General features: G+C 40.1%; 2 protein-coding genes across 8 annotated transcripts; both read right to left on the bottom strand.

Annotated features, from left to right (window-relative positions):
- Positions 1-27: 27 nt before the first annotated feature.
- tnfrsf18 (tumor necrosis factor receptor superfamily, member 18) lies at positions 28-6,049 on the bottom strand. 5 transcript variants are annotated; one of them, XM_086117450.1, is made up of 7 exons: positions 5,391-6,049; positions 5,153-5,287; positions 4,882-5,013; positions 3,269-3,356; positions 3,121-3,191; positions 1,708-1,836; positions 28-765 (listed from the first exon to the last, which is right to left on the bottom strand). In XM_086117450.1, the coding sequence occupies exons 1-7, from the start codon at positions 5,524-5,526 to the stop codon at positions 689-691; spliced, it is 768 nt and encodes a 255-aa protein (XP_085973576.1). In that variant the 5' UTR covers positions 5,527-6,049; the 3' UTR covers positions 28-688. The 5 variants fall into 5 exon arrangements, with proteins under 5 accessions (XP_085973576.1, XP_085973578.1, XP_085973579.1 ...); XM_086117452.1 differs by having other exon boundaries at positions 1,708-1,730; XM_086117451.1 differs by lacking the exon at positions 28-765 and adding an exon at positions 2,357-2,450.
- LOC147201031 (uncharacterized) lies at positions 5,160-9,892 on the bottom strand. Of its 3 annotated transcripts, none has more exons than XR_015101585.1 (8): positions 9,771-9,892; positions 9,558-9,677; positions 9,278-9,412; positions 7,900-7,966; positions 7,533-7,792; positions 7,355-7,465; positions 6,567-6,698; positions 5,160-5,287 (listed from the first exon to the last, which is right to left on the bottom strand). XR_015101585.1 is itself a non-coding variant. In XM_086117454.1 (7 exons), the coding sequence occupies exons 1-7, from the start codon at positions 9,850-9,852 to the stop codon at positions 6,622-6,624; spliced, it is 852 nt and encodes a 283-aa protein (XP_085973580.1). In that variant the 5' UTR covers positions 9,853-9,892; the 3' UTR covers positions 6,197-6,621. The 3 variants fall into 3 exon arrangements, 1 of the variants encoding a protein (XP_085973580.1); XR_015101586.1 differs by lacking the exon at positions 5,160-5,287 and adding an exon at positions 5,405-5,501; XM_086117454.1 differs by lacking the exon at positions 5,160-5,287 and having other exon boundaries at positions 6,197-6,698.
- Positions 9,893-10,996: the final 1,104 nt, after the last annotated feature.

The following is a 10,996-nucleotide window of genomic DNA, read 5'->3' as shown; positions in this document are numbered from 1 at the left end:
ACCCACAAAAAGAATCCCCGCACATGCTTACTTTTTACACATCTTTATGGTGAGGCAGTTTATTTAAGAAACATTTTTTTGCATTGGTTGAATTGAATTTATAGTGTCGTCAATCAGGTGCAGAACAAATTTCACTGATTAACCTTTCTAGTTTTTCATAAAACATTGGACTCTGATCATTGACTTTCCATTTTATGTCCGATAGTTGTATGTCCAAAACATGTATGTACTGTTAGATATTTTCCATTCAACATAAAAGGCAGACCCTGAAAATCCCACGCTCATTCCTCACCACATATGCAACATCTGAATTTCTAAGTCTTTCATTTAGAGAACAGATAAGGGTCAAGCCAGGCTCGTCATAAACTCCTCACATTTACGGAGCGAGGTTACAGTGGAAAAACATGCATGAGTATTAACATTTTGCAAAACGGAAAAACCACATTTGATGTCACTCAGAGAATTCCCCGAGCCCACATGTTACTGAAAATACATTGATGACAGTGAGATCTATTTAAAAAAAAATCAACAAAAATTATGAGAAAAACAGAAGAAACTGCAGCAACTTTAATAGACATAGGAGCAGTTGTGTGAGGTTGGACACAACATGCAGACATCTCAGGGGATTCTCACCATAATATCAAAAAAGAATGCAATGTGAACATGTGCCGTGATACTGTACAGGTGATTAAGGCTCCTTTGAATTCAGGTTGCAGTGAGTGCCATCACCGATTTCTTCAACGGGCCTGCGGTACAGCGAATCACCTGATCGAAACAACCAGAATAAGGAAATCATTTTCTGAGCATGAATCTAACTTTTGTTTGTCTTAGAAGCACCTGTAACATTGCTGGGGTTAATAATATAAAGTGTGTTTCTGCTGTCCCTCTCCTTTTTTCACGTTGACACTGAGCCCTTCTCTTCCAAGTTGCTAAGAAAACAGTTTTGTGGACTTTGTGACCCAAAGTGCTGTCTTGCAACCGGTGATGCAGGTAACTCGTTAATAAGTTATCTATTTAAAAAAAAATTACGTTAATAAGTAGCGCGTTACTCAGTTTTGGCAGAAATTTTTGGAATGAGTAATCTAACATGTTAGTATAGCTTACAGAGTACCAGTGGTTTGATTACAGTTAAGTTCCAAAGACTTAATGCATTGTTTCATGACACACCAAAAAAAAATGTAAGGCATGTATCATTTTTCAGGTTATATATTCATTCATTCATCTCTCGAACCACTTTATCCTCACTAGGGTCGCGGGGGGTGCTGGAGCCTATCCCAGCTGTCTTCGGGCAGTAGGCGGTGGACACCTTGAACCGGTTGCCAGCCAATCGCAGGGCACACAGAAACGAACAACCATTCGCGCCCACACTCACACTTAGGGACAATTTGGAGTGCTCAATCAGTGTTCAATAAAAATTGGTACTGATGCTCAAAATTGGACAAAACCGTTGAGGTGGTAAAAATGGTTTGAAATGTTAAATGAGGAAGATCAGGAAAGAAGTTAAAATCCGTTTACAAAGTACAATGTCAAAAAAAATCTGATGGGATGAAAAAAAAAATTGGTTGAAAACTGTTACATTGTTAATTATCAGTGTGTGTGTACCCTACTTAATGTGGGAACCAAATCCAAGCTTCTAAATGAACTAACAAATCATATGTTGGGTTGGATGGTCGAGCATTTTAACATATCAAATTACCATAAACTTACCTGCTCTACATTTCTTTGTAACACTTATGTGAGACAATGTCACAAGAAGAATTAGAACCAGCACACCACATCCGATGCCAAGGATCATATAAACATCTCTTTCTGGTGAGGAATCAAGTCCTACTTCAGCTGAAAATGCATTTTTGACACCCATTATTGCAAACAACAACACTGTATTAGATGTGAGAGTTGTTATCATGAAATGAGACCAAGTCAAAACCAAGTTGAACAGAATGTGAGACTGATACTAATCACAATGCACTGCAACAGGATATCGCGTACGTAACAATTTTGCCAAATTATTCATAAAGGTGTGGCTGATTTATGCAATACCGCCCCACACTTAGTTTCCCCAACTATGACTTGGCAGCTAGGTTGGACAAAGATCTGCCTAATTTCAAGAAGCTACATGGAAGCACAGTCATCCATCCATTTTGTAATCCAATTAGCCTCACGAGGGTCGCGGGCGTGCTGGAGCCTATCCCAGCTGTCTTCGGCACGTCGGCGGGTTACACCCTGAACTGGTTGCAATAGCAAGGCACACATAGACAAACAAACACCCGTGCTCACAATCACACCTAGGGACAATTTGGAGTGCCCATTCAACCTGCCATGCATGTCTCTGGAATGTGGGAGGAAACCTGAGTACCCGGAGAAATCCCACGCGGGCACGAGGAGAACATGCAAACTCCACACAGGAAGGCTGGAGCCGGAATCGATCGCTGCACTGTGAGGCCGACGTGCTAACCAGTTGGCCACCGTGCCGCCCCAAGCACAATCATGTCAACGGCAAAAGGTAAGCAGAGCTGCAGCGTTAGCACACATTAGCGTTTGCTAAAAGAGTTGTCAGTATTAGCTACTGATAACTTCTTTTATCCAACACATACTTGGCGAAACTGTCCACACACTGATGACCAGTGTGATGCAGTCATGAAGTGCTGCCTCCACCAGCGAAAATACAAATAACGCTTTTACTTCATCTTGATGCGGACGTGTTTTTCTGTTTAAATCTGAACCTGAGACGCAGTTGCTGCCCATCTTGTCATAATGTCCTAGCCCTGCCTCTGGTCATCATACTGTGTGTACAAAAGCCGCACTCTGTAATGACCTCGCTGTCGAGGTGGGGAGAGGTGGGTGCTTGCTAATTTGTATGAGACAGGACTGCCCCCTCAAAACTGGCTAGTTTCACCATGCTGGGGGAAAAAAAACGTGAAAACAAGTGGCTACAAGTACTCGGTAATTTATAGTTTGAAGTTCAGAAACATTTTCAATCCTTAGGTGAAGTACTTTTGTGTCCATCGTGTTAGTATTGACTTGTCTTTGAGAAAAAAGAAACCAAGAGTCATAAATCTGGCATACAAATGACGCACGCCAAAGTTGTCCAAGACCATGAATGATTTTGCATTCACATACCATGTCTACGGCAAACTGCATTATGGGTTTTGTTTCCCGGAAACTGCACCACAAATCCTTCCTTGCTGCAACTGTTGAACAAGAAACATACTTCTTACTGTCATTCGGTCATGGACGGTGTGTTGTTTTAGCTAATCATTTTTCTTACTTTCGCCGTGGCCTGCAGATATTCATTTTCACGTCCAAATATTCATCATCACGGCATGGCTGGCACTTGTACTGCTTCAGCCCTACAGCTGATCACAAAGATTTGCGCATTCAATTGTTGTTCAGTGAACCCCCTCTTTATCACAGCTTATTTTTCATTCTTTCTGTACCATCGCGGTTGTATTTTTCTGGTTTTGATACTGAAATATAAAAGCAAGTCCAAATTCAAAGTTCGGTGGCTTCAGTGTGACACTATATTATGCTGCTACATGCTGAGTAGCATTCCGCTCGACTGAATGGAGATGCAGTGTAATTAAGAAACAAGAAGAGGAGGATAAAGAGGTCCTCTGCTAAATTGCACGAACGGTACTTGTTTCCATGGCCCTGAGGGAAAAAAAGGTCTGCGAGTAATGTTGTACTGTATGATATTTGGTTCAACATTTCGGTTTTAGATGTTGCTTCAGTACATATTAAAGTAGCAGTTGCTTGTACGTTTAAAATTACAGTCACATCAATGCTAATTTACGCGAGGAAGTTCTCATAATTTTGCATTATATGTTAGCGTTAAACTATCAGATTTTCATTCAACATTTTTGGTGCTTAAATATGAAATGCTTTGATCTTGTGAAATGGACATTTCATTCTAACTGACATTGTATGGCACAGTATTGTGTTAGGGCAGGGGTCACCAACGTGGTGCCCGCGGGCACCAGGTAGCCCGTGAGGACCACACCAATAGGCCGCCAGTGCTAGGAGTGTGATTTGCTAGTAGAAATTATGATTTAAAAATGCAAACACTCTGCGATTGGCTGGCAACTGATTCAGGGTGTCCCCCGCCTACTGCCCGGAGATGGCTGGGATGGGCTCCAGCACCCCCCGCGACCCTAGTGAGGATCAAGCGGTTCGGAAAATGGATGGATGGATGGAAATGCAAACACTGGCACCATTGTGAGACATCTTTAAGATGATCAGAGCCTGAAAATTTAAATAAATCATCAAGTCTTAAAAATAACACATTCTAATCTTATTAAATGTAATTTGTACGGATGTTATTTCAGACGTGTATCAATTTGGTAGCCCTTCACACAATCAGTACACACGAAGTAGCTCTCACTCTCAAAAAGGTTGGTGACTCCTGTGTTAGGGGATATCGTTAATATTTGTCAACTGTGGGCATGTGAAGACTTTCAAGACTTTTTGTGATGAAGGGCTATATAAATAAATTTGACTTGATTTGTCTTTTGTTTCATTTGCCAGTTATACACCAAACATCAACTGGGAGTGATGAATAAATAGCTTGCAGTAAGCACACTTTCACACTTATTTGGAGAACCTCACTGTGATGTCATAGAAAAGTCGAGTGTCGTCGAGAGAGAATCAGAAGAGCTGCTAAGAATGCATTTTAATAAGCATAAGTACAATCTAATGAATTTGGGAGGGGTATAACTATATATATTTTTTAATTTCTGTATCCCGTCTCTTTACATTGCATTCTTTCACATCCTGCAGGTGTGTCCAGAATGGATACCCAAAATAAATGTGAGTTCATATATAGATGTACAGTATATATCATTTCAAAATGGGCTTTTTCATTTCACAAATCATCAGTCTTACCTGTCTTCACCGCCTTCTCGCCATCATCACACTTATTTTCCACACACTGTGTGCACGCGTCATCCGAACACAAGAAACCAGGGTGACACAAACACTTGGCGTTTGTGGTTGAGGAACATTTCTCTTCATATTCTGTTCAGAGACAATAAATGCAACCACTTCCCGTGAGATGTCTTGTCCCCATGTCCTGTTGTTTTCTTCACAAATCATTCTATTCTGCTTTGTTATCATCTTCTACGTGGCTGGCATCATTTTCTGTATAAATTCTTACCTCTGTGGGCACCTTGGCACAACTGGCATGGCATACATTTGTTAAAGGCATTATACTGTTGAGAGAAGAAGTTGTCAGGACATGGGCGACAGACGGTTTCTGTTGTTTCTGTGCAGAAGCCCTCCAGATATTGCCCTTTGAATTAGAAATGAATTAAATCAGACTTTTGTGTTCATTTTGAAGGCATCAATTCACCTGTGAAGAAAATGTTTCAAGTTCTTTTTACAGAACGTCTTACCTGGAGGGCACAGTTTGCAGCATCTACCATTCATTAAAGTTGTCCGTGAATCAGAACAGATTGTCCCAGCGGCATATTTAACAATCCAAATGCACAAAGCATAAAGAGTTGCTAAGGAACAGTGAAGAGAGACCATTATGGACAGCGCTCCACTAATGCGTAAAGTTTTTATGGTGGCTGTGGGAGGGGTCTTAGCTGGCCGCTTTCAGGCAAGAGATTAAGACCAAGTTGTCAGAGTGGAAAATGAAATCGATTTTTTTTTAAATCAACAAAAAGCCTAAACTCCAAACCACGATCAGTACATCTGTGAAGAAACACCTTGTAGTAGGACAGTCTGTTCAATTTCAAATGCAATTAAATATGGGAAAGTGCCTATATGGATGTGAATGAGCTTTTTGACCCTGTTATGGCCTATCAGCAAGCAGAGTCTTTTGAAAATAATATACTGTATTTGACAATAAAACATGCAAAATATAATTACAGGCATGTGACAAAAATACAGGTACGCCTTAACGGGCATTAGTATAGTATAGTATAGTATAGTACAGCATACAGAAGTATGGTTTGTATGTTCCAGTATAGCATAATATAGTACAGTATAGTATTGTACAGTATAGTACAACACACTAGAGCAATAAAACAGTTTGAGTGTGTGTTTAGTGATTATTAGGCACATAGTTTTGTTTCAGCAAAGTTTCTGTACTTGAAAGAAACGACATTCTAACCCGACACAGCTGCAGCCCACAAACTGCTGAGTATTTCTTTGAAGCCCAACAACTTCAGCCACACAGGAACCCAGCACATGCTTACTTTTTGCACATCTTTATAGTGAAGCAGTTTATCTGATCTGAATTTTCACGTCTTTCATTTAGAGAACAGATAAGGGTTAAGGCAGGCTCGTCATAAACTCCTCACATTTACGGAGCGAGGGAATAGTGAAAAAACATGCATGAGCGTTAACATTTTGCAAAGCCGAAAAAACATATTTGATGTCACTCAGACAATTCCCCGAGCCCACATGTTACTGAAAATACATTGATGACAGTGTTATCTCTTAAAAAAAAAAACTCAACAAAAAATTTGAGAAAAACAGAAGAAACTGCAGCAACTTTAATAGACATAGGAGCAGTTGTGTGAGGTTGGACACAACATGCAGACATCTCAGGGGATTCTCACCATAATATCAAAAAAGAAGGTCATATGAGCTTGTGCTGTCATACTGTACAGGTGATTAAGGCTCCTTCGGATTCAGGTGGGAGCGAGTGCCATCGCCGATTTCTTCAACGGGCCTGCGGTACAGCGAATCGCCTGATAGAAATAATCAGAATAAGGAAATAGTTTTCTGAGCATGAATATGTCTGTGTGCGCGTGCGTGTGCATGTGCATGTGTGTGTGTGTGTGTGTGTGTGTGTGTGTGTGTGTGTGTGTGTGTGTGTATAGATTGTTGGTGATACGATGCTTTTCAAGCCCCCTAGCCCCGGCTCCTGCAATAGGTGAATTTCTGCAACGTAGGCGTTTACTTTTTATTGCTTTTTTAAAATATATTTTGAAAACATTTTGTTTTATTTTATTTTATTTTTGGAGGGATTTAAGCCTCTATGAAGCCATTATGAACTCCCCCACACGGTTCCAATACAGTGTTGCTGATTATAGGCTGCATTTATCTGCTGTTTTTCTATAAGAAAGCGGTTCAAAATTGCGAGATAAAACTGCAATAGATTATGTGGGTTGTTTTTTTTTTCATTCTATAATTATTTCATTGACTCCAGAAAAGTATTCTTGTTTGATGGAAAACTTGTGTATTTTTTGTATTTGTATTTTCAGTATTTTTCAAGGTCACTGGGTCAACACTGCTTGCAAGTAGTGCCATTAACAGTCAAAATAACCCCAGCTAGACAATGCATTGTAATTTGACTTCTTTCACATAATGCACATTGTATTGTCCAAGAAAATAAATGACATACCTGTACTTTGCACTGCCATCCGAATGTTCACACAAGTAGTAATCCCTACTTTACAGGCAGCAGCACTGAGAACAAGCAATGCAACTATTCCAAGGATGACAAAGGCAATACCTGAAGAAGAAATGTACAATCAAGACAAGAAATGTCACTAAGTGTCTTAAATCCAAAAGGAGCATACCAATATGTTGGCTGGTGGAGTTTGAAGGAGGGATCGGCTGCACTCGGTACCGAGATGGCACATCATACACTGCCGTGGTGGTGATGGTGGTGGTTGTCTCATGCTGAGTCCTGTCATGACTTTGGTCCCACTCATGCTGGGGTGTGATGACAGAAACGGTGTGGTTTGATGTGGGGGAGTTGTGTGAGTGGCGCGTTGGCTCGGCGTTGCAGATGACGTCAGAGGTGCTGCTTCCGCTGGTATTCACGCTGGATTTACACCTTATATGGATGAAGAGAGGTGAAGAGAGGTAATTTATTATCATGCTTTTGATGTTGGTGTTGTGTTTTATTTTATTTTATTTTTTCAAAAGAATACTGCGGCTTACTCCTTCCATTTAATGCAAGGGCTGTTGGGATGTCTGTTGAAGAAGCCATCCTCACATTTTGAGCATTCTGGAAGAAAAAAAAGACACAATACGCCAGGGGTTCTCAAACATTTGGGGTCTGGAACCTCTTACAGGGCAAGGCTTGAAATAAGCAGTTTCTCATCACAGGCTGTGAGACAAAATTTGCATTTTGCAGATCATCAAAAAACATTGATAAGCAAAGATGGTTCCCTAGGCTGGACGCACTTGCGTTCACGTGGAACAACACACCAGGTTGAGGCTCAGTTAGCTCAATGCTCCTTATGCGGCACCAGCTATTTAGGAACGAGCTTTGGCTGGCTACTGATGCGGCTATACAAGTTGCGGAGTCACTTGTAAGTCAGTAATCATCCATCCTTAGGGGCAGTAAATAAGATACACTTCTAACGAGTATCATTCTCATGAAGGGATGATGAGGAATGACAGTGAAGCCATCCTAATTCCTAAACTAACTGATGCCATTTAGTGTGTGCTTAAGCAAGCACACTTTCCACAGCTGCTCGACTAGAAGATGGATGGGTATTTTTTAACTCACCCCGCTAGTCGGGGCACAGCTATTCGGCAGGGTCACAGACAGAGGGGAACGACTGGGATGGAAGGCAGTCTCCAATTGTCCACTTCATAGCGGTGATCTGTGATCACCCTGACCAACTTAACATCATTTGCAAGTGGAAATCTTCTTGAAGTTCCTTATCAGCATTCTTTGCAAACGTTAAATCTCCTGCATGGACTCCAGCCAAGCGTTACTGCTCTGAATTTAAAGGGAATGAGAGGAACCACTTTTATTGGCTGGCAAGCAAGTCACCTGTGTTCACGCCCACAACGGCGCAAACGTTTCTAACTCCGGTCGTCTGCAAATATGCTGTACCGAAAGAAAGAAAATTCCGTCCATCCTCACAGTGAGACCACACCTTGAACTAGACTTGCGCTGGGCACAAAAATAGGGCCCAAGGTGTCCCTCAGGAAATTATCCAATTTCACCAACTCAGAATTCTTTATGAGAAATAATGTATCTTTCGATATCTATCCACGCTAGCGAGGTATGGTGACAGGCAGAACAATTAAATGCTTTTCCACTTGATTGCAGATGGTACAGTTACAGTCAAGGCAGCTGTGTCCCTAATTGTTGCCATATGCAATAGAACAAATGCTTTACATTCCATAAAACAGGCTCACTGACCAACTAAAATTGTGAGTAAATTTGAGACAAAGTCATAATTATTTCGACATTTTGGTGATCTTTTTATTTGGTGTTTTTTTATTTTTATTTTTTGTTAGATCAGTCAACATTAATACTACTGTAAGGTTGCATTTGGTCATGCTTTGCTTCCGCCTTTACCTCCATAGTGTAGCCCGAATCCAATGCCGCATTTGCAAGTAGCAGAATCGGATTCCACCGGAACAAATCCTTTACGGCACTGACATTTCGTATCCGTCTTCTTTGTGCATTTCTCTGTCACCTCACTTCCCGACTCTGAGACAAAAAACATTATTTCGCTTCAGTTCAGGTGGAAATTTGAAAACCACATATTTCATTGAAAGATAAGAGGATTAGAAAATGGATGGATGCATATTTCAATGAAAGTCCATGTCAAGAAAGCACTCACAATGTGACATACCTTCATTACACTTTGTGCACGCTTTGCACTGTTTGGAATAATTCTTTGCAGGCTGGTGGTATCCTTCAGGACATGCCGCACAGTATTTTTGACTTACACCACGCATTTTAATCAGTTGGCCTTCAGTTTGGATTAGAAGAAAACAACAGTCATCATGTCTCGTATGGGTAACAAAAAGTAACATGAGAAAGCTTGACTAAAATATAAATTTACCTTCTGGACAAGAGAATGAATCCGAATCAGCAAGGAATTTGTTAAAAGTCAGACTCAGGAGGAGCACTCTGAGAAGAACCATGTTTTGTATTTGCTTGATATCACAAAGAAATAAGCTCCGTGAGAGGGAATCACCGTTATGAATTACTTATGTGAGCCACATGTCTCTCACTTCATGAATATCACTTCCTGTATGACACCGACGCATTGCGTTATGTGGGTTCTGAGAGATAAACAGAAATTAAGTTCTGAGAATTAAACCTGATTAATATAAAAAATATATATTTTTGACTTATGTATGATTTAATACAATGCATGCCATTCATTTTGAATGAAAAAGATAGACACAATAATGACAATTTTATTTTCCAGTATCATAATTCAACTAATATAGTCCATATATTTCAAACTATGGGTGAAGTAATTTATTGAGTTTAATTAAATTAAAACAATTAATACCAACTTGTTTGTTTGTTTGATTATTTTATCACATATATTTTACAAATAATAAATGATAGCAATACAATAAAGGAACCTCGATAAAACAAAATAGTAATTAATATTTCACATCTGTAAAGGCCCCAACTCGGATAGGAAAAAACATATAGATTCATTTGAGAAATTTAATTATGTTTTAACCTTTGTCTGTTTTTTATCTTCATCTATCTGTAGCAAAGGAATGGAAATTATGCTACCATTTCTGCCGGTAAGAAGATGACACGGTACTTTGCATGTGGGCCGATGGAAACCACCACACACTTTGATTAATCTTTGCAAGGTTGCCACCACAAACGTGCTTCAGGCTAGATCTGAGAACACTGACAAGAAATTATGGATAAATGCAATATGAACTGCCGTCACTACCTGGTTTTAGCACAAAAGCAGATTGAATGACTTAAAAAAAAAACTACTTTTTTTCCTAATAAATAAACGTGTTATTTTTTTAATGACCTTCCTCAATAGTCTGCTGCTGCATGTTTATTGGTGTGTTCATATATATACAGTACATGTACATACAAATACATACTTTAACACACACACACACACACGCACGCACGCACACACGCACGCACGCACGCACGCACATACTCAAAATATTTACTAAACAAGAATCTAGCGAAACAAGAGCGACTATGAACGTAGGCAAGAGGTCGAGAACATTTCACTTGAGCATAAACAGAGAGCAAGGTCAATAATCCGACAAGAGACTAGGCAGCTTGGCAGTC

Source organism: Hippocampus guttulatus, chromosome 8 (assembly GCF_054856545.1).
Source record: "Hippocampus guttulatus isolate MCC_2025c chromosome 8, RoL_Hgut_1.0, whole genome shotgun sequence".
NCBI lineage: Eukaryota > Metazoa > Chordata > Actinopteri > Syngnathiformes > Syngnathidae > Hippocampus > Hippocampus guttulatus.
This window is presented reverse-complemented; position numbering and strand designations above follow the sequence as displayed.

Coding starts and splice junctions, on each gene's coding strand:
- LOC147201031 (XM_086117454.1), bottom strand. CDS start 9,852: ATGGTTCTTCTCAGAGTGCTCCTCCTGAGTCTGACTTTTAACAAATTC. Junction 9,413..9,557: donor GTGCACAAAGTGTAATGAAG/GTATGTCACATT, acceptor TTTTTGTCTCAG/AGTCGGGAAGTGAGGTGACA. Junction 7,793..7,899: donor CCTTGCATTAAATGGAAGGA/GTAAGCCGCAGT, acceptor CATCCATATAAG/GTGTAAATCCAGCGTGAATA.
- tnfrsf18 (XM_086117449.1), bottom strand. CDS start 5,526: ATGGTCTCTCTTCACTGTTCCTTAGCAACTCTTTATGCTTTGTGCATT. Junction 3,192..3,268: donor ATCTGCAGGCCACGGCGAAA/GTAAGAAAAATG, acceptor CTTGTTCAACAG/TTGCAGCAAGGAAGGATTTG. Junction 2,451..3,120: donor TGCAGTTTGCCGTAGACATG/GTATGTGAATGC, acceptor CCAACTGGTTAG/CACGTCGGCCTCACAGTGCA.